Genomic DNA, 20,630 nt, shown 5'->3' with positions numbered 1-20,630 from the left:
GGGTAGGTAGCCTGGGTAAGATATAAGGGACAGAAAGAGAGTAGCTGCTTCATGCTTGTCATGACTTGTCTATCGCTACTTGCTGGTTTTGCTGTTTTCTGCCTGTCATGAACTGTTTCTTCTCTGCAATGCCCCTCTCCTGTGCCACCCTGCCTTTGGCCAACTGACTATGAACTGAAATCTCTACAAACTTTAAGTTGAAATAAACCTTTTCTCCTTTTGGGTGTTGGGTACTTTATCTCAGCAACAAAAAAAAGTAATTCAGACATTACTTATAAAAACTGTCAAGGTTGCTGGGGATTTAGCTCAGCGGCATAAGCGCCTACCTGGCAAGTGCAAGGTAATGAGTTCGATCCCTGGTACCAAAAAAAAGAAAAAAGAACAAAAACTGTCAAGGTTAGAAGGGATAAGGAACTGTTCCATATTAAAAGACACTGAAGTTGGGTATAGTGGTACATGTTGGTAATCCTAACTACTCAGGAGACTGAAGCAGGAGAATCTCAAATTCCAGATCAGCCTGAGACCCTGTCACAAAACAAAGAAACTGTAAGGCCTATGAATTGTGGCTCAGTGCTACCAAAGTTCAATCCACAGTACCAAAAAGAAGACAGGGGAAAGGGGAGTGGGGGTGGGGAGAAAGAAGGGGAGGAAGAAGGAAGGAAGGAGAAAGAACAAATGAAAGAAGAAGAGACGAGTGAGAAAGAAGGAAAAAAGAGAGAAAAAAGGGTGTGAGGAAGAGTTTGAGGCGGTAGTGGGTGAACTGCCTTTGAATTCGATCCCCTGTATCACATAAAAAGGAAAGGACACAAGTAAACAAAAGATTACCAGATAATGCACAGACCTAGGGAAGGCACACTCTCAAGTTATATTCTACTGAGATCTAATCTCAAATCAGTTTATTTTTACTTTTCATTTCAAATCTTTTAATCAATGGCATTTAAATTTTTCTCTGCTTAATCTTTTTTTTTTTTTTTTGTCTTTTTCCTTTTTATCGGTGCCAGGGAGCGAACTCACAACTGCCTGCTTGCAAGGCAGGCGCTTATGGCCGCTGAGCTAAATCCCCAGCCCCAATCTTTTTTATTAATATTCTTATCTACGTCTAAGGTTCTGTTACCACAATCTTTGCGCAATCTCTACAATGTCAGTGTTCTTCATTCCTTTTATAAAATAAGGAAACAATCAGTTGGAAAAAATCTACGCAAGTACACCCAACTGAACCTAAAGCTGCTTCACGTAGTGTTCAGTGCACCAATGCCCACCATGTCCAAGGTAGTGAAAAGAAGCGAACTGTGTATTCCTACACTTTCATACCTCAGTATCAAACCTTTATGTTTAGTTATTAACCACTTGCAAAATTATAAATGTTTATTTTTAAACTCTTCTGAAAGAACACAAAAAGTTAACAAGAAAAAAAGGAAACAAAGGAGGGAATGAGAGTGAGACAGATAACAATAAAGTGAAAGACAAAAAGTATATCACAAAGAAAAGGGCTAAAAATCCTAGATAATATCAATTTGAGCGTGTGAGGGAAAAATGAGAATGCAATAAAGCACCTGTCTTACTAAAAGAGAAGATACAGATACTGGTAATTTTTTTAAAAAAAGAATAAATAAATGTTTTAAATGAAGAACAAATGGTTAAGAATAAAAAAAAAAAAAAACTTAAACCAACGGAAGGAAACATGTATCCAGTGAAAAGTAAGGCCTGTAATTCCAACATTTGGGAGGCTGAGGCAGGAGGATTGCTGTGAGTTTGAGGCCTGCCTAAATTGTATAGCAATATCCTGCATTAAGGAAGGAAGAAAGGAAGGATGAAGGGAGAAAAGGAAGGAAGGAAGAAAGGAAGTTAGTTACTAAGCACAAAACTAGGATTCAAATTTGAATAATCGTGATCTAGTGTCCACCATAGGGATAAAGGACAAATGAACTCCAGGACCCTTAATCTATTACTCACTAGAAGCATGATTTGTGAGTTCTTCAGAGGCAGTCAAGAACTTAAAGAGGTTTTTACTAAAAATCATGACTCTTCACCTGAGCCTGCAGACGCCCAACGGTAACTAAAAGTAGAACAAAGCTTAATCTTCACTCTGCATACAGACAGGTAAGACATTTAGGAAACATCTGTCTAAAAGTTGGCAAAATAAGGTTTAGTGGCCCTAAATTTACTTAGTCCACAGATGGTGAGCCTTTCAGAGCTTTCAATGATAACAAACAGCCCACTGCAGCACATGTGCCATACATTTGCCACCACTGACTAGCCTATCTCTTTTTCCTTCAAGACAGAGGACACCACAGGTAAGAGAATGAATTACAGGGACATTCAGCTACACTCTACACTTCTCAAGTCTCTAACCCTATACTAGGGTCACCTCAGATTTCAGAAGAGTCTCACATGACTGAGACTGCCCCAAGCAAGAATAATCATCTCATGGGAACCTACCACCACTTCAGCTACAAGATTTGTGCAGAGACACAAATCCAGAAAGGACACAGAGTAATAATCAACCAGCTTCCCTAATCCATCACAGTACCCCCATTAAAACTGCTCTCTGTTGTCTTGTGAGTGGGCCAGTGCTTGATCCTTGTCTTTAGACCTCTGTCACTTACAGTGTTTCAAACTGAAACCTTTTCCCTATTTTTTCTTTTTTCTTCACTAGGAGCCAGCTTGATCTTTGTTAGACCTGTGCCTCCCTTTGTTATCTCTTCCAATCCAATTAAAATTTTCCCCTATGCATTCATGCTGAATGCCTCAGTTTTAACTTCTACCATCACTAAAGCAAAAACTCCTGCTAGCCAGTGGGAGCCAAGAATCCTTGTATGAATATCTGGTCTTTTTGGTTTCAACTTCAACATCCATGAAACAAATAGTTCCATTCTCACTGGTTTAATTAACAAATGGGAAAACCACCATCAAGTTTTCAACTTTTTAATGAGACAGATCAAACGGACTATAAAAACGGGCAACTGATGGGAGACTCCTAAGACAGATGAAAAAGGAAAGTATTAAGCTAGAATTTAATTTAAAATAAGATATCCTCCTGACTAACAAACGGGAGAAACAAGTAATGGGATGGGAATGTAGCTTGTTGATTAAAGTATATCTGTACAAGGTTTTTGAAGTTTGTCCTCATGCATCAAGGGCCTCTAAACATGTAATACCTTACTGACTCAACAGATTATAATGGTATGGGTTTCAATTAAAGTGTCTTCTATAAAACGTGAAAGAGGTGAAACTGAATCGCTGATAACAGAAATCCCAACAGAAGACTGAGTGACTGCCATACATTCAACCACTCATGAACAGAAAAAGATACTGTAATTTTTTAAAAATTATACACATATCTATACCTTTCATATTAATTTTCAATTAACACCTTCAACTAGGGTGGGGGGAACAAAACAGTACTTTAGAGAAAAATAATAAGAGACCAATAATAACAATGGACTCCTTGAAAAAAATCAAATCTGACTAGGAACTTTAACATACACTATTTTTGATTTCTTATCAGCACCCTATGATGTACTCTGACTTCTAGTATACAGATCTGAAAGCAAGATTAAATAATTTAGGAAACTACTAAGAGGCAAGGCAAAGATTCAAACAGCAGAACCTACCTAGTTCTACTAGTCATACCAACTAAAACATACTACAAATAATACTTTTTTAAAGTATAAGAAGTAATCAAAACATTTGATTGGGCTACATTGTGTATTCCCTCTCTGAAATTCCTGTATCAAAGTCCTAATCCCTATTACCTTGGAATGTGACTGTATTTGGAGACAGAATCCTTGAAGCGGTAACAGGTAAAATGAAGTCATGTAGGTGGGTCCTAATCCAACACTCATGGTATCCTTAGAAAATGAGATTAGGATGTAGACACACAGAAGTAAGACCCACCTTTTGGACAGAAAGAAGGTAGTCATTTGCAAGCCAGAAGGCCTCAGAAGGAACCAAAACTGGCAATACCTGGATCTTAAACTTCTATCCTTCACTCTGGGAGAACATGGCGGACAGATAACAGCAACTACCAGAGACTCTCTGAAAGACTCAGCTCAGAAGCCAGGAATGGTGCAGACTAAGGAGACATAAGCAGGTGGAGATATGCTCTGCTGACTCAGGAACGAACTGGGCTGAGAGAAACCAACTTGGAATGCAGTCCTGGTGCTAAAACAGGAACAGAAAAGCCTCGGTGTGGAGGCTGGACCCCGCGCCATTGTAAGCCGCGATTTGGGTTTCCCGCCGCATGGCGGCTGGCTGCCTCTACAGTGGCTCGGCAAGGAGAGAGACGCGCAGAAGCTCTGAGAACAGCAATCTACAAACGGCAGGGAGGCGTGCACTGACTTGTGGTGAGGTGAGTGAGAGAAACTGACACTCTACCACAGTTTGACTCCAGCGGAGGACTTTCTGGGCCCGAGCAGTCCTGTGGGAGCAGGGCACGGTGGCGACTCCAGCCACACATCCCCCTCTCGGGCGGGATTGGTGAAAAGTGCCTGGCCTGCATGACGCTGCCGGCGGACCTGGTAGGCTGTCCCAACCCAGATCCCAGAGCCTGACGGTGGCCGGGAGGGGAGACGCGTAGGCTGCCTGGTCCGTAACTCCCTGGTGCGCAGCGGTGAGCCGGAACACCTAACTGGCGCAATTTGATAAGGTTGTGGCTGACAGGCAGGGAAGCTGGGCCTCCTTTGTAAGCTTGCATTTTATAAGGAACGGAGAAAATGGGGAAGGGAAGCAACAAGAAAGGCTCCTCGGCCCCCAATTCTGAGAAACAGGCAATAGCGGACACCGCACCAATAGACATTAAGCGTCATATAGAGAGCCTCATAGACCAATTCAGGAATGAAGTTATCAAGGACCTGAAACTAGAAGTATGCAGAATAGTTACAGAAATGCTAAGCACCACCCAGGAAAAAACAGATGGTGGAATGGAAGAACAGAAAAAGAGGGGAGAATTGTTTGATGGAGAAAACAGAGAAAGCATAGAGTACGTGAAGCAGGTTCAAAGGGACTATCAAGAAATTAAGAAGTCTATCCAAGACTGGCATAACAGCTTGAAAGAAACTAAGGACAGACTATCTGAGCTGGAGGGCAGACTTGTAATATGGGAGAATGGAATGAAAAACTTCTTAAAAATAACAAAGAAACAAACAGCAATAATACAAAGACAAGAAGATGATAAGAGGAGCCATAACTTAAGGATTAAGAACATAAAAGAAGAAGTAGGGACACAAACAAGTGAACTACAAAAGCTAATCACAGAAATAATCCAGGAGAATTTTCCTAATTTAGCAAAAGGTAAAGATACTCAGATGTATGAGGCATACAGGACCCCAGCTACCTACAACCCAAACAGAGAAACACTCAGGCATATAATAATAAAAATTCCAGAAATTCAATACAAGAACAGAATATTAAAAGCTGTAAGAGACAAGAAACAGACCACTTACAAGGGAACACCCATCAGAATTACAGCAGATTTCTCTGCACAAACCATCAAATCACGAAGAGCGTGGGGGGAAATAATTCAAGCTTTGAAAGATAATAATCTCCAGCCAAGATTGAGATATCCTGCACAACTGTCCCTGGAAATTGATGGAAAAACAAGGTGCTTCCAGGATAAAGAGGAACTGGGGGAATTTGCAACCACCAATTCAACTCTACAGAGAGTATTGCAGGATATTCTAAAAAAAGAAAAATACAAAGAATCCAGAAATAATGGCAGAGAGGCCACAACGAATGGAGCAGAGAACAAAATAAGGAAGACAAACTGACAGCTACTGACAGAAAAAGAGCTCAACAGAAATGAGGCAGAGAAGATTGGATGATAGGAACACCTATTTTGGAGAAAATGACATCTTAATAGGTAATACTGATTTAGTATCATCTTGTTTTGAAGTCTCATCTAGCTTTTGTCCTTCTGTCTCCAATGGTCTAAATAGGCTGTATCTTATTGGATTTTATTATGTACGATAGTATAAGCAAAAACCTTTTAAAGACAAGGAGATTATACAGAAACCATTGTTCATTTTCTGTTAGTCGATTCTAAATACTCTGTAATGCTGTCATCCTCTTGAATGGTTTTACATTGTTTTGATATACTTAATGCTACAGTATACGAAGTTGTACTCAAGGATTTCAAAGAAAGAGACAATATGGTAACTACTTTTAGGTTAGGATTATCTGGTGGTGAAACACTATTCTGCTTAAATGGTTATGTTTTGATCTGCGCTGTTTCATTGTTATGCCCTCTTTTATCTCAATCTCCACTCCATTATTTACTTTTTTATCTTTATCCTTTTAATTAAAGGAAAAAAATAGCAGGATATATTATAGTAACCCACTTTGACTTTTCATTACCTTGATTTAAAGCCCTGTATTACTCTCACCATCTGGTTTTTAACTGATGTTCCCCTATTCTGTTTTGCTGGATAGTATCAGGTTCGAAAGTTTAGGCATCAGCTGTGAAGATAATGAGATTCATTATGACGCCCATTCTTGTTGACTTTTATCTATTTTTGAAGACCTACAATGTCTCCAATGTTTTGGTTTTGTCGGTTTTATTCTTTACTGTTTTGTTCAATTGTATTATAACTAACGATATAGGCAATTCTATTAGAGATAGCGGGAGGCATTATGGTAACCATTGTTGATCACCTTGTATTATGTTTTTATATTATCTATTATGTCCACCCTTTTGACTTGACTGATTCTGTTCTGTTATGTCACATTTGGTTTTACTCTCTTCCAAAAAAGTAATAAGAACCGTGGGAGCAATGAAACCCAAAATGTGTAATAGTCATGGTACAAAAGAGAGGAAAAGAAAGTGCTCCAAACTATATAACTGCATGTATATTTAAGTGTATAAGATAGAAAATGATATCACAGAGTTTTATTGGATCAATGAACAGAACTGTTTGCAGTATCATTAATGGAATGTCCACTTTACAAGCTTTAATTTTGTGACTTGAACAATTATTTCTAAGATGACAATATGTAATCCATTAACTAGTGATTTCCTACTGTTCATTTTTTTTCTGTAAATCTGTATAACTTGTACCCTTTCCCTGCTTTTTTTTTCTTTTCTCCTTAAATAAAATTAAAAAAAAAAAAAAAAAAAAAAACTTCTATCCTTCAGAATTGTGAAATTCTGTGTTAAGTCACTCAGTCTCTTATTTTGTTACAACAGTTCTGGCAAACTTACCCATACTCTTCCCATTTCCCTAAAGACACTGGAACATCCTAAAAAGCTAACGCTCACATCCTCTTAAAAAAAAAAAAAATGCCTCTTTTGGATAGATTATCCATAAAACACCAAAGCAGAATATTTTCAAAAGTTCTTTTAATGTGCTATTAGGCCATTTTTAAAAACCTGGTAAGAAACAGTAGATCTAATTACCTCCTCCTCACACTAATCCAACCAATTCACCAAGCACATACCATAGGCCAGGGTAATGCAACTGTGTGTGCTGAGCACAGACCTGAGCATTCCTCTCCATAGCTGGCCGCTTGCTCCTTAGCAGAGTGGTAGAGACCCCGAACAAACAAAAACACAGAGAAAATACCACACATTGGACTACAGATATCAGCACAACTGTGAGCTAAACATCAGGTGATTTTGTGGTAACTGACATGGTAGGCAGTTATGGACAGAGAGGACCAAGGAAGAAAGGCCAAGAAGCTCAGGAATTAGGAGCAGACTCACAGCAGGCTAAAAAGATCTGCTGAATCATTATATAAAAAGCCACTCATCAAAACTATACATACCATGATCCAGGAGACCTAACCAGAAGCAGGTCCTTTGCAGTATGCACAGAGGAATGGTGAAACAAAGGTCTTCTGACAGGGAACAAGGAGAATGAACCCTAAAGACCCCGTACTACCCACTTACTGCCCGCCTCTTCCCAAACTTAGCCACAGAATGCTGGTCAAATTTATCTTCTTAGACAAGAAAACGCCTCTAATGAAAAATAAAAGAGCCCCAAAGATAAGAGGTCTTCAGTTACTGACAGCTGAGGGCATCCCAAAGAAAGCTGGACTAACAAGTTTACCACTAAATGCAAACCACCACTCCATAAGCCCTGCCTATGTAAACTAACTTGGAACTCATTTTAAAAGAAAAAATGAGGGGCTAGAGGTATACCTCCAGAGTGAGCTGAGCACCCACCCCCAAAAAACCTCATTTAAATATGAATAGAAAGCCAAGGATTATCCACTATTCAACCTGAAAGGTATCACAACACCCAAGTTAGAAATCTACAGACCTTTAAGGACAGCAAGGTACTGGCATAACAAGGGATGGGTAACCTAATCAGGTGTGATAACCCATCCCTATAAGCCCAGCACTGTCAGCCCTCTGGAAGCTGGAGGATCATTATGAGTTTAAATTCAGCCTGGGCTACTTAGTGAGTTCAAAGACAGCCTCAACTACACAGAAAGATCTTGTCTCAAAAATAAATATTTTCAAAACAATCAGACCCCCAGAATTCAAAGATCCAATCCAAAAATGGGCATCTTAGATGAAAACAAAATTCTCAGATGAAGAAATACAAATGGCAAATAAATACATGAAAAAATGTTCACCATCAGTATTAGAGAAATGCAAATTAAAACCACACTGAGATTTCATCTCACTCCTGAAAGAATGGCCAGGATCAAGATAACCACCAACAATAAATGCTGGAGAAGCTGTGGGGAAAAAGGAACTCTCCTGCACTGTTGGTGGGAGTGTAGACTGGTGCAACCATTGTGGAGGTCAGTCTGAAGATTTCTCAAAAAGCTGGGATTGGAAGTCCCATTTGTTCCAGCTATTCCAATTCTAGGCATATTCCCAGAAAAACTCAAAGCATCATACCACAGTCATATATGTACACCCATGTTTATAGCAGCACAATTTGTAATAAGCCAGATCTTGGAAACAACCTAACTGTCCATTAACTGAGGAATGGATAAAAAAATTGTGGGGGATGGGGATTTAGCTTAGCGACATAAGCTCCTGCCTTGCAAGTGCGTGGTCATGAGTTCGATCCCTGGTACCGTTAAAAAAAAAAAAATTGTGAGACTTTTATATAATGGAATACTACTCAGGTATAAAGAATGATCACACTGAGATATTTATAAATAAATGGGCACAGCTTGAGACCATACTCATAAGTGAAATAAATCAAACCCACATGTATAAAATAGTTTCCCTAGTGTAAGAAATGATAACAATACACAAAAGTATGTGGTAATCATGATTCCCTATTATATTGCTTTGAAGTCTTATAATGTTTTCATTCATTAATTGTAATAGTTTTATTCTGGGCTGTTTGATTTTATTGTCTGTGAGGGTATGAACAGCTATTTTGGAGAAAACAAGACATCATAATAGCTAGTGCTGATTCAATATCATCTTGTTTTGAAGTCCCATCAAGCTTTTGTTCTTTTGTCTCCATCAGTCTTAACATGTTGTATCTTATTGGATTTTATTATATGTGATAGTATAAACAAAAACTTTTTTATAGACAAGGAGATAATATAGAAACCATTGTTCATTTTCTGTTAGTTGGTTCTAAGTACCCTGTAATACTGTCATTCTCTTGAATGGTTTTACATTGTCTTGATATGTTTGATGCTATAGTATAGGAAGTTATACTCAAATATTTCAAGGAAAGACACTATGGTAACTACTGTTATGTCAGGATATCTTGTGGTGAAACACTATGTTGCTTAAATTGTTATGTTCTGACCTGTGCTGTTGTGTTGTTATGTCCTCTTTTATCTCAATCCCCCTTTTAAATCATTTTTAAAATTTTTTTTAATTAAGGGAAAAAATAAAAAAATAGGACATATTAGAGCAACCCACTTTGATTTCCTATTAACTTGATTTGAAGCCCTGTGTTGCTCTCACCATCTTGTTTTGACTGATTTTACTCTATTTTGTTTTGCTTGATAGTGTCAAGTTTGAGGGTATACGCAACTACTTTGAAGACAGTAAGATTCACTATGATGCCCATTCTGGTTTGACTATTATCTTCTTTTGAAGTCCTGTAATGTCCCCAATGTTTTGGTTTTATTGGTTTTGTTCTGTATTGTTTTGTTCAATTTTATTATAACTGATGATATAGGCAATTCTTTTTAACATAGCAAGAAGCATTATGGTAACCACTGTTGATCACCTTGTATTTTGTGTTTACATCATGTACTATGTCCACCCTTTTGGTTTGACTGACTCTGTTTTGTTATGTCACATTTCGTTTTATTCTCTTCAAAAAAAAGTAATAGAAACTGTTGGAGTAATAAAACTCAAAATGTATAATTGTTATTGTAAAAAAGAGAGGAAAAGAAAGTGCTCTAAAGGATATAACTGCATGTATATTTAAGTGTATAAGATAGATAACCATATTACTGAGTTTTGTTGGATCATTGAACAGAACCGTTTGCAGTCTCACTGTTTGAATGACCACAACTATTTCTAAGATGACAATATGTAATCTATTAACTAGTGATTCCCTTCTGTTTATTTTTTTTGAAATTCTGTATTACTTGTACCTTTTTTCTGTTTTTTTTTCTTTTTTCCTTAAATAAAATTTAAAAAATAAATATTTTTAAAAAAATTTTAAAAGGACATGTTAACAAATGGAATAGAATATAAGAAAGAAACACAGTTGCAGAGAGCCAAGTCATTCTCGACAAAGGGGGCAAAAATATATAGAGAAAAGACAGAACCTTCAGCAAGGAGTGCTGGATTTATATGCAGAAGATTGAAACAACATCCCTGCCTCTTGCCCTCAAAATAAATCCAAGTCCTAAACATAAGACCTGAAACTTAAATATAAAATAAGACCTGAAACTGAAACTTTTAAATAAAACATAGAGGAAACACTTCAAGACACAGGCAGGAGCAATGATTTCCTGATTAGGTCTATAATAGCTCAAAACTTAATAGGAAGAATCTACAATTAGAATTGTATTAAAAGCTTTTGCACAGTGAAGGAAACAACCAACAGACTAAACACACAGCCTACAGAATGGGAGAAAAATCCTTGCTAGCTAACTATTCTGATCCCAAACATTAGATAAGAGATACTCAAAATCTGTATTTATAACTCAGTACTGCATCCAAAAGTTGAAAAGAGCTGGATATAGTAGCACACACTTGTAACTCCAGCACTTGGGAGGCTGAGACAGGAGGATTGCTATGAGTTCAAAGCCAGCCTGCACCTACAAAAGGAGACATAGTCTCAAAAAAAAAAAAAAAAAAAAGTGTTGAGGAACTGGGAATGTAGTTTACTAAACCTCTGAGTTCAAACCCCATCACACACACATGCATACAAACACACACACAAGCACATACACATGCACACACAAATCGATCAGGAAAATATCCTCTTTCTAAAAGATTCAAAAGTGATACCACGACAGCGAGGTGGCAATACAGCTGTAACTCCAGCAGCCTGGGGGGCTTAAGCAACAGGATCACAAATACAGCCCAGCCTGAACAAATGAATGAGACTCTGTCTCCAAAAATAAAGGGGGTGGGAGCTGGAGTATAGCTCAGCAGTCATATCCCTAGGTTTGATTTCCAAAAATAAAAATAAAACACAAAGTGGTGCTATCAATCATAATTCCAAAATCAACATGAACATCTCTGGAGAGGATAATTCCAAACTCCAATAAAATACAAGCATTCCAAATTATGGCAAGTGTCTATTAGTGATTGGAAAATTGAGTCCCTGCACTAAATCAAGGTTTGTTGGAATTTATATTCCAGCACAATATAGATGTATCTTATTCAATACTCCCAGCTAAACAATCAGAAGGTTGGATTATTCACACATGCAGAAATTACCATTACCAAATTGGTTAAATATTCAGTTAATTCTGACCTCAAACAGTCTGCTACCACCAACTTATGATTAAACCAGGAGCAAAAACTAAGGAAAGGCAAAGTAACATTTTAAATTTGCGCACAGTAGTTTTCAAATACTCTGAAAGCCATTCCCAGAAAGGAAAAGATTATCAGTCAGAAACTTTACTAGCAGTAAGAACTAAGTCAATGTAACTGCAGCAAACTGGAAAACATTATTCCTGAGACAAAAAGAACATAATTTCAGAAACCAGAAGGCAGATTTCTATAGACCAACTTGCATCTAATCCCCAAACAGATCATTAAGACAGCTATGGCCCTTCCCAAAGTAGTCTCCATTGTCATTCAAACATCATCCTGGAGGAAAATGACAACTCCCTAAAGACAATCAGCCTTACAAGCAATTAATTTCTCCAGTAACTGGGGAGAAAGAAGTGAACCATGGGCCAATGTCCCAAAAAACTAGTAAAATGTCCCACCAGCAACTCTATATGTATAGCTTCCCCATCTCTCCTAAGAATGGCCATCCAGATATATACCAAGTGTGGTGGTACATGCCTGCAGTCCCATAACTCCAGAGGCTGAGGCAGGAGGAGTGCCATCAGTTCAAGGCCATACTGAGGTCCACAGTAAGTTCAATGCCAGCCTGGACTACGTAGCAAGAATCTCTCAAATAAAGAAAAACGAAAAAGAGAACATAGAGATTTATTTACCATTCCTGTCAGTTTGAGATTTCTTTATCCTTACTTCTCCTTCCCAAAGAGTATGGAACAGAAACGAGGTTATCAGCTATTTATACCATCACTTTTTCATTTTTTTTATTTACAAAAAGAAAAACAATGATAAGGAATTTCAAAACAGAATAAGGGATTAATAATGGTTAATACATTGCAAAGATAAAGAATTTCAAAACAGAGCAAGAGATAATAGTTAATTCACTGCATAGTGTTGTTTTCAAAGTATTATTCAGATTACCAGACATATGTTTGAAAAAAATGATCAAAAAATGAAAGCACAAACAGTTCTTTTTGTTGGCTAACAGAGATTATTATTATCATTCTCTATCTTGTGAGCCAGGAACACAGCTCAGTAGCACAAGCACCAGGCTGACAAGTGTGAGCTTGTGAGGTGAATTCCCAGAACCAAAAATAAAATAAAATCACACACACACATGATCTTTTCTTTTCTTTCTTTTCTTTTTCCTACTCCAGTTGTTCCTTCCCTTTTTTGCCATTCCTTCCCTTTTCATTTTCACTTTATCTACTGCACATTTTGGATCCCACTAACTCCTTCAGTCTTTCACACTAGGGAGACAATACAAACCATTTCATCCACGAGCGAGGTCATCCTTCTTTATAACTGAGTAGCATTCCATTGTATAAAAATACTGTATCTTTCTTATCCATTCTGCAGTTGATGGGCAAGCTATCCTTGCTTTTTTCTGGGCCTCTGTTGTGTAGAACATTGTCTTCTCTCCTTTGGCTTTTAATTTATGAATTTCCTTGTGAGTTAAATGTGTTTCTTGTACACAGTATATTGGTGGATCTTGTTTCCTGATTCACTCTGCCTGAGTTTCTTTTTATTGGTGAATTGAGGCCACCTACATTAATGGTTATGACCAACATGCACTGGCTTGTCTCTGCCATGTTATTTTCCTACTACTGGCTCCCTACTTTTCCCCTCCATTCAACTGCCTGCACTGCTCAGCAATCCCCCTCTGCTGCTATTCCTGGAACTATGGTTGTCTTTATCTCTCTCTAGAGTATCTTTGTAGTGTTGATTTGGTGGTCATGAATTCCTTCAGTTGTTCTTTGTCAAGGAAGTATCTTATTTTTCCATTAATTTTGAAAGATAATTTTGCAGGCTACATTAATCTGGGTTGGAAGCTGTTTTCTTTTACTATATGTAACACTTCACTCCAAGCTCTTTTTGATTTGATGGTTTGTGTTAAGAAATCTGCCATGATTCTGATGGGTTTTCCTTTATAGGGAATGTTTCTTTTCTCTAACAGTTTTTAATATTCTGTTCTTGTGGTGAATTTCTGGAATCTTGATTATTATACGTCTGGGTGTAGATTTATTTTGATGATGGGTAGTTGGAGTTCTCTATGCCTCACTTATCTGTATGTCAGGGCCTTTTCTCAGGGCTGGGAAGTTTTCTGCTATTACTTTAATGAATGTCCTTTTTATGTCATTTGTGTTGACTCCTGCTTTTTCCTGACAACTATCAATCTTACATAATTTTTTTGGCATCATCTTGCAGCTACTGAATTATTGTTTCCTAGTTCCTTGTTATTTGTAAGAGATCTTTCCTTTTGTGATCACTAGCTTGTAATCCTGTCTTCATGGTCTGAAAGTCTTATCTCCAGTTTTGTTCAAGCAGTTTTGTCAGCTTTCAGTGGAGTTTTTAATTTTCTGGATATCTGTCTGAATCTGTTTTATATATTCTAATTCCTTCCTACATTGTTCATTTAAGGTTTCCATCTCTTTCCTGTGCTCCTCTTTTTTTTAAATCTATGTCTTCTTTAGATGCACTCAGTAATTCTTTCATTATGGGTGTCATTTTTTTCTTTTACCTGAGACATTATTTCTGATCTGATTTCTTTTACAGCCTCATGAAGTTGTTTCTTGACTTTAGTTGCTACCATTTCAGAAATTTCAGGTGTGTGACTTCCAATTTCTTCTATGTCTATGACTATGTCTCCTGGTCATGTTCTGTATGGGCTGGAGGTCTGAGATTGCATTTTGCTCCTTCATCTTGACATTTTCCTGGGTTCCTCTGGATAAGCCAGTTGTACACTTCACATGCACTTCCCATGTTGGTCATTGGTCTGTGGGATAGGGGAATGGGCCAGGCATCTGGGTTTCTCCAAACCTAGGTTCCCAGGGAGCTGGTGGAGGATGGGGTAGGAATCTTCAGACCTTCACAGCTACACCAAGGCTTCCCTGAAGGCCAAGAGCAGGTGAGGCCAGGGCTGCTTTTTCTCCTGGCCTGTAGCTACACAAGACTCCCCCAGATGGTGGCAGGCAAGCTGCTTCCCCCAGCCTGAGCTGGTTATCAGCAGGAAGAGTCCCAGATGGTGGCCAGCAGGCGTGCAAGGGTATGGCTCTCTACCATCACTTCTGCTTCATCATTTGCTGTCACTGAATTTAGACAAATGCACAGGATTCTTTCCATCCACAATGATTTATTGAGTATCACAAAATGTCAGGCAATGTTCTCTTCCTCTAAAACACGGATGAATCCTCAGTAATCACTACAAAATTTCAAGTTGGAAGATTTCTGTTCTATTTACAACACCGAAATGAAAAAGGAGACAGTCACCTCTGTGCCTTAAGTTTTCAGTTTTTATCTACCTGTATGCCAGTCAATTACTGATAATCTATTTTAAAATAAAAACAAAAACAGTCGGAGTGTAACAATGCATACCTGTAATTCCAACACAAGGAAGTTGAGGCAGGAGGATCACTGCAAGTTCAAAGTCAGCCTGGGGTATACAGTAAATTCAAGGGCAACCTAAACAACGGGTGAGACCCAGTCTCAAGCCACCCCACCTAAAACCCACAAACACAAACAAAAACACAAACAGGTACATACCTAAATTCCAGCAGTCAAGAGCTAAGACAGAGTGCTGTGAGTTTGGGGACAACCTGAGAGCTTCACAGCATGACTCTCTCACAAAATCAAACCAAACCAACTCAACTCAACTCCAAAAGATTCTGCTATTATGCTAGACTACAGTTCATTACCCAGCAGGAAAAGAAGAACAAGAGCCACAGTTAAGAGGAGCTTCATAACACTAGTAAAAAAGCGAAGGCCTACTGTTCTGGCCCATAGGGGAAGAACAGATAAAGTAAGCCCCAGAACCATAAATGGCTTACTATTGGTCCCCAACATACTTGACCACACCATTTCATTTCTCCACATGGTATTTCTCAAATGTCTGAGGCCAGTGATTAACACACAGTATATTTAACACAGTGCACACAAAAATAAACACAATTACAGAGAAATGAGTCTCATGAAATACAGCTTCCTATCACCATTTATAACATATTTTGATATTTTCTTTCAACTTGTCTTTCAACTTGATAAAGTTTAAAGGCCCACAATTTGAAAACTACTGCTTTGAAGTATTTCCTCTTGCCTGGTTCCTCACTTACTTTACGCATGGGAAACAAAGGGTGACTATCAGAGACTAGACCTATCGCAACCTGTGGGAACAGAGAACCCCTGTTCCACAGCGGACAAGGACATTAAGAGAAGCAACATCAAAGTAAAGCAGAAACCTTCAACCTCAGGCCTCCTGTGACACTGGTGGCTGAAGCCAGGGCCTTCACACTGAGCTATGTCCCCAGATGTTTATTTTTTATTATTTTCAGAGAGATACTAACTTGCATAGACTGGGTTCAAACTCCAATTCTCCTCTCTCCTACCATTCGTTGTACTTATCGCCATTCTGAGTCAGTATGGCCATAACAATTACTTCTTAAACCTGCCACCAATTCAACCATTAAGATTGTTGTTCTATTATATACCGCAAGAATTCTGCCACTGTCTCTCAAAGCATTCACTGGGTTTTTAAGTATATACATACACGTGCATGCACACACACATACACACACACTCCAACTTTCTCCACATGCAACATGGGGCTTTAAAGACTCAACATATCCTACTTAGGCACTGTCGCTTACCATCTAGCTCAGCCTCCACCTTCAGAACAGCTTCCCTTAAGACATACATATACTCTACAACATCCTGCCTTCCCTCTCAAAGCTCTATTCTAGCAGTCCCTGGAGACAGAAATATTTACTTACATTGGGAGACAGAAAATTCAGATCTACTCTGCCCTGTACTCTCTCTCCTTTCTTCTTTTCTCCAATCTCTTTTATCGAGGTAGGTGAAAATCTAACATAAAATGTTCTATGTACTACCATGCTAAATGTGTAAAGAACATCCTATGTTTCAATATGAACTTAACTTCTCAAGAAATCTTACTGCTGTTAAGATCACATAATAACATGGAAAACTGCTCATAATGCTGTGTTAAATGTAAAAGAGTACTAGAGATTCTACAAATTACATGTTAGAGTTTGAGTAACTTCTTTTTCTTCTGTATTCCCAAGTTTTCTTCATGTGCTTATACTTTCCTTTTTTTTGCAGCAATAGGAATTGACTTCAGGCCCTTCACACTGAGCCAATCCCCACCCCCACCCCCCTTTTTTTTGAGAGACAAGGTCTTATCAGGTTGCCCAGGCTGGGTTTGAACTTATTATCCTTCTGCCTCAGCCTCTCAGAGTTCAGGTATTACAAGAGTTCATTACCACACTTGGTTTAAGCTATCTTTTAAACTGAGGCAATGATATACTATCTTGACTGTGGCAATACAGTCACTAGTTCACTAGTATATATACTGTCCTTATCAAATAGTGTAACTTAAACATGTGGTATTTATTGTATCTTTATAGCTCACTAGAGCTGATAAATACACAAATTGTATTAAATTTTTGATAAATCATGTACTTTCGTCCGTTGATGCTGTTATAACAAAATACTTTAGGCTAGGTAATTTACAAACAACATGAAAGCACTGCTCTCAGTTAGGGAAGTCCACGATCAAAATGCCAGAGGACATGGTGTCTACTGAGGCTTCTTCACCACAGATGACACATTCTCCAAGTCCTCCTCAGCAGCTGAGGCCAATAGGACCCCTTGGCCCTCTTTTTAAGTACACTCCATTCCCAGACCCTAATCAACTCCCAAAGGTTTGACCTCTTAATATCGATGTCTTGGGGTTAGGTTTCAATAGATGAAATTTAGGAGGACACATAGCGGAGTCTACAGCACCTGACAAGAATGACATTAACCATAAACTTAAAGTAGACTAAGAGAGCTCTGTAGGAAAGCAGAGGACTGTAGAGAGTAATTTGCTCCATGGAGTAGCTCAAAGGATAAATTTCAAAAGGAAGAAATTACGCCAAGCACAGTGTTACAACCTGTAACCTGAGTTGGCAGGCTGAAGCTGGAGAATAGTACGTTTGAGCCTAGCCTGGGTAATTTCGCTCTAGAGACACTGATGCAAAGTTTTTAAAAAGAAAGAAATGGTAGCGAGTGTTTCTTAAAGAGAAATTCTCCCCCATACACTCACCCAGTTTACAGAAGTTTCCCTACTTGAAGAGGAGAAAAAAAAAAGCCTTGCAAGTTAAGGTTTTAGGAGAACATATTTTTATTACAGAAAAGATTCTGGATTATCCCAAAATCCAAAACAGAAGCAGTCCAAAACTTTTCAAGATACCATAGAGTTCTTAACAAAGATTTAAGAGCTCTGAAAAATAACTTTAGAGAAAAAATAAATTTTGTTATGTTTTCTTGTTTGTATGTCTCTTATGCTTACCTTTACACATATTTTTTTGTACTTTGCCTATAATTAGCAAAGTAAATTATTCTCTTTGATTTGTTTTTTGAACTACTTTTCCCAACTTCTGTTTGCCCTTTGATGAAATACTTCCACAAAGATTCTTGGATTACATATAAGTTAATCCATTTATGTTGGTTAGTTCATCTGTAATAATTAACCTGATGACTGAAAATTGAAGAAAGGAAGTAACTAAGAAGTCTTTTCTGATTCATCAAAGATTTATAATTTCACTAGTAAATGCAAAGTACAGTGACATTTATTTCCATTAATCACTTTCTTGAAAAATATAGAAACTAAATGTTAAAAATATTTAGAATTTAGTGGAGGTCCAACAACTTGTTCTGGGAATGAAAGGAGGCTCTCATTTCCCTAACATCTGAATTCCAGAGAAGAAGCCAAGATTAAGGTTCCAAGAAATATTCCAGAATCCTGATGCTTTTGGCGATGTTGCCAGGTTGATTCTCCCAGGGTCTCTGCATACACTGCATCATCAAATGCATGGGGAGCTAGGAAGCACCAGTGAGGCAATGAACCAGCTGCTCTCTGTCTGACTGACAGCTGATGGTAGTGCTATGCCCCACACCCTGAATGTGGAATCCTTGAATTCCAGCATCCCTACCCTCACACACAATCCATTCCTGAAAAGCTTGAAAGCAGACATGTAGTGCTGAGCAACAGGGCTATTTTAAAACTGGAATTTCATTCCAAGAATTTTTGAACTACTTTTCCCAACTTCTGTTTGTCCTTTGATGAAATACTAAAAAGGTATCTTTAAGTTATCTAAGGGAATGTTTAGTTTTAAAAACTAAGCTACAAGCAATCATTTAACCTAAATACAAGATAGTGACAAAATTAAGTTTCTTAAGTAATTCTTAAATTCCAGTTTTCTTGGCATAACTAAAGCAGTATCTAGTACAAAGAAACTTTTTGAAAAACTAATCACAGACTGCAAGAAACAAGATGTTCTGTTTCCCGAGGGTTTTTTTACAGTTTTTTTTTTTTAGGATAACATTAAACTCCAGCTATCTATTCCTTCTTTCAAAGGAAAGGAGAGTGGCAAGCAATATTTATCAACAAGTACTATGGTCTTGTCAATCTAACAAATCACTAAATCAATAATCTGAATTTCTTCCACCACAAAACTTCACCTGCTAGGCATGTTTCCTGTAATTTTATATATAATTTTGCTATTTTCCTCCTTACTTGAATATCATAATGGGTATCTGTTGTTAGCATTCCTTCTCCCATTTTATTTATTTGTTATGGGAATGGCACCTAGGGCCTCCCACATGCTGGGCAAATGCTCTATCACTGAGCCGGACATCCCCCAGTCTCCTCACATTTGAAACAATTGCTCCACCCCACTCCAGGGGCCCAAACAGTACTTCAACCCCAAAGATCCAAGCAGGCCTCTTACCAGTCTATTTCAGGAATTTTCTCCCTGAAGATTACAGGAAACATTCTTTCGTTCTCAATACACAAAACCTGGAAAAGTGGAAATTTAGGGAAACCATGCAAAGAAAGGCTTCAGGGAAAAACAATAAAGCCAAGCAAAAATAAGGGGCAGAACAAATCCCATTCAAACAAACATCAGCTCTGTTCTTATCTCTGAGGTCTTAGAGCTTCCCAGTACATGGACTCTTCAAGCTGTATTGTATTATGATCCTTCATAATACAACTCAAGCTAACTTGAGTTGGTCAGTGTCGATCAAAATCTATCTTGTCAGATAGGGAAGATGCTCAGCTCAGTACCCAGCCCCACTGAGGCCTAAAGGGAATGCAGTGGACTGAATGTATCCTCCAGTATTCCTGTGCTGAAACCCAATCATCGAAGTGACTACATCATGAGGCCCCACCCTTGTGAATGATCCCAAAAAGGACTGGCAGGAACAAGCTACCCTTCCGCCTTCTGTCTCGTAAGGACACAGCAACGAAGTGACACCTGTGAAGCTGAGAGCAGGCTTCACGGGACGCTGAATCCACTGGTGCCTTGATCTTGGATTTCTAGCCTCTGGTACTTGAAAAACTGCTGTTGTTAATTACCTAATATAAGGTGCTTTGTTATAACAGCAAGAGCAAGCTAAGACACTGAATTACCACTTTTAGAATGCCTGGTGACTTTCTCTATCTCAATTTCATTTTTCCTATTTTCCTCTCTTTTTTTTTTTTTTTTTTGTAAAGGGAAAAATATAAATGCATCTAAAACTCTATTGGCAAAACTGAGCTGCTAAGTAGGCAAGTTGTACCACCCTACAGGGTCTAAATTATTGTTTGGCAGAGGAAAACTGAGAAAAGGTAAAGGTATTTAATGGCACAGGTATATAAGCAGTAATCAAAACATATAGTGACTGTTTAAATTTGTAA

The 20,630-nt window shown here is 38.2% G+C and overlaps 1 protein-coding gene across 12 annotated transcripts in view; it reads right to left on the bottom strand.

Annotated features, from left to right (window-relative positions):
• Enah (ENAH actin regulator) overlaps positions 1–20,630 on the bottom strand; it is a 139,652-nt gene that overhangs the window by 88,978 nt on the left and 30,044 nt on the right. For 10 of the 12 annotated variants that reach the window (XM_063237516.1, XM_013151380.3, XM_063237520.1 and 7 more), the window contains exon 1: positions 19,684–19,742. The exons of the other annotated variants lie outside the window; for them this stretch is intronic. In XM_063237516.1, coding sequence (XP_063093586.1) covers positions 19,684–19,727 — 44 coding nt within the window. In that variant the 5' untranslated portion in view covers positions 19,728–19,742. Of the gene's footprint in view, positions 1–19,683; positions 19,743–20,630 lie in introns of those variants that run through there. 12 annotated transcript variants of the gene reach the window in all.

The sequence above is a fragment of the Cavia porcellus genome, unplaced genomic scaffold (assembly GCF_034190915.1).
Source record: "Cavia porcellus strain 051 isolate PalLab524CR breed Dunkin Hartley unplaced genomic scaffold, mCavPor4.1 scaffold_26, whole genome shotgun sequence".
NCBI lineage: Eukaryota > Metazoa > Chordata > Mammalia > Rodentia > Caviidae > Cavia > Cavia porcellus.
Note: the sequence above shows the minus strand (reverse complement) of the source record. Positions and strands in the feature narration are given on the sequence as shown.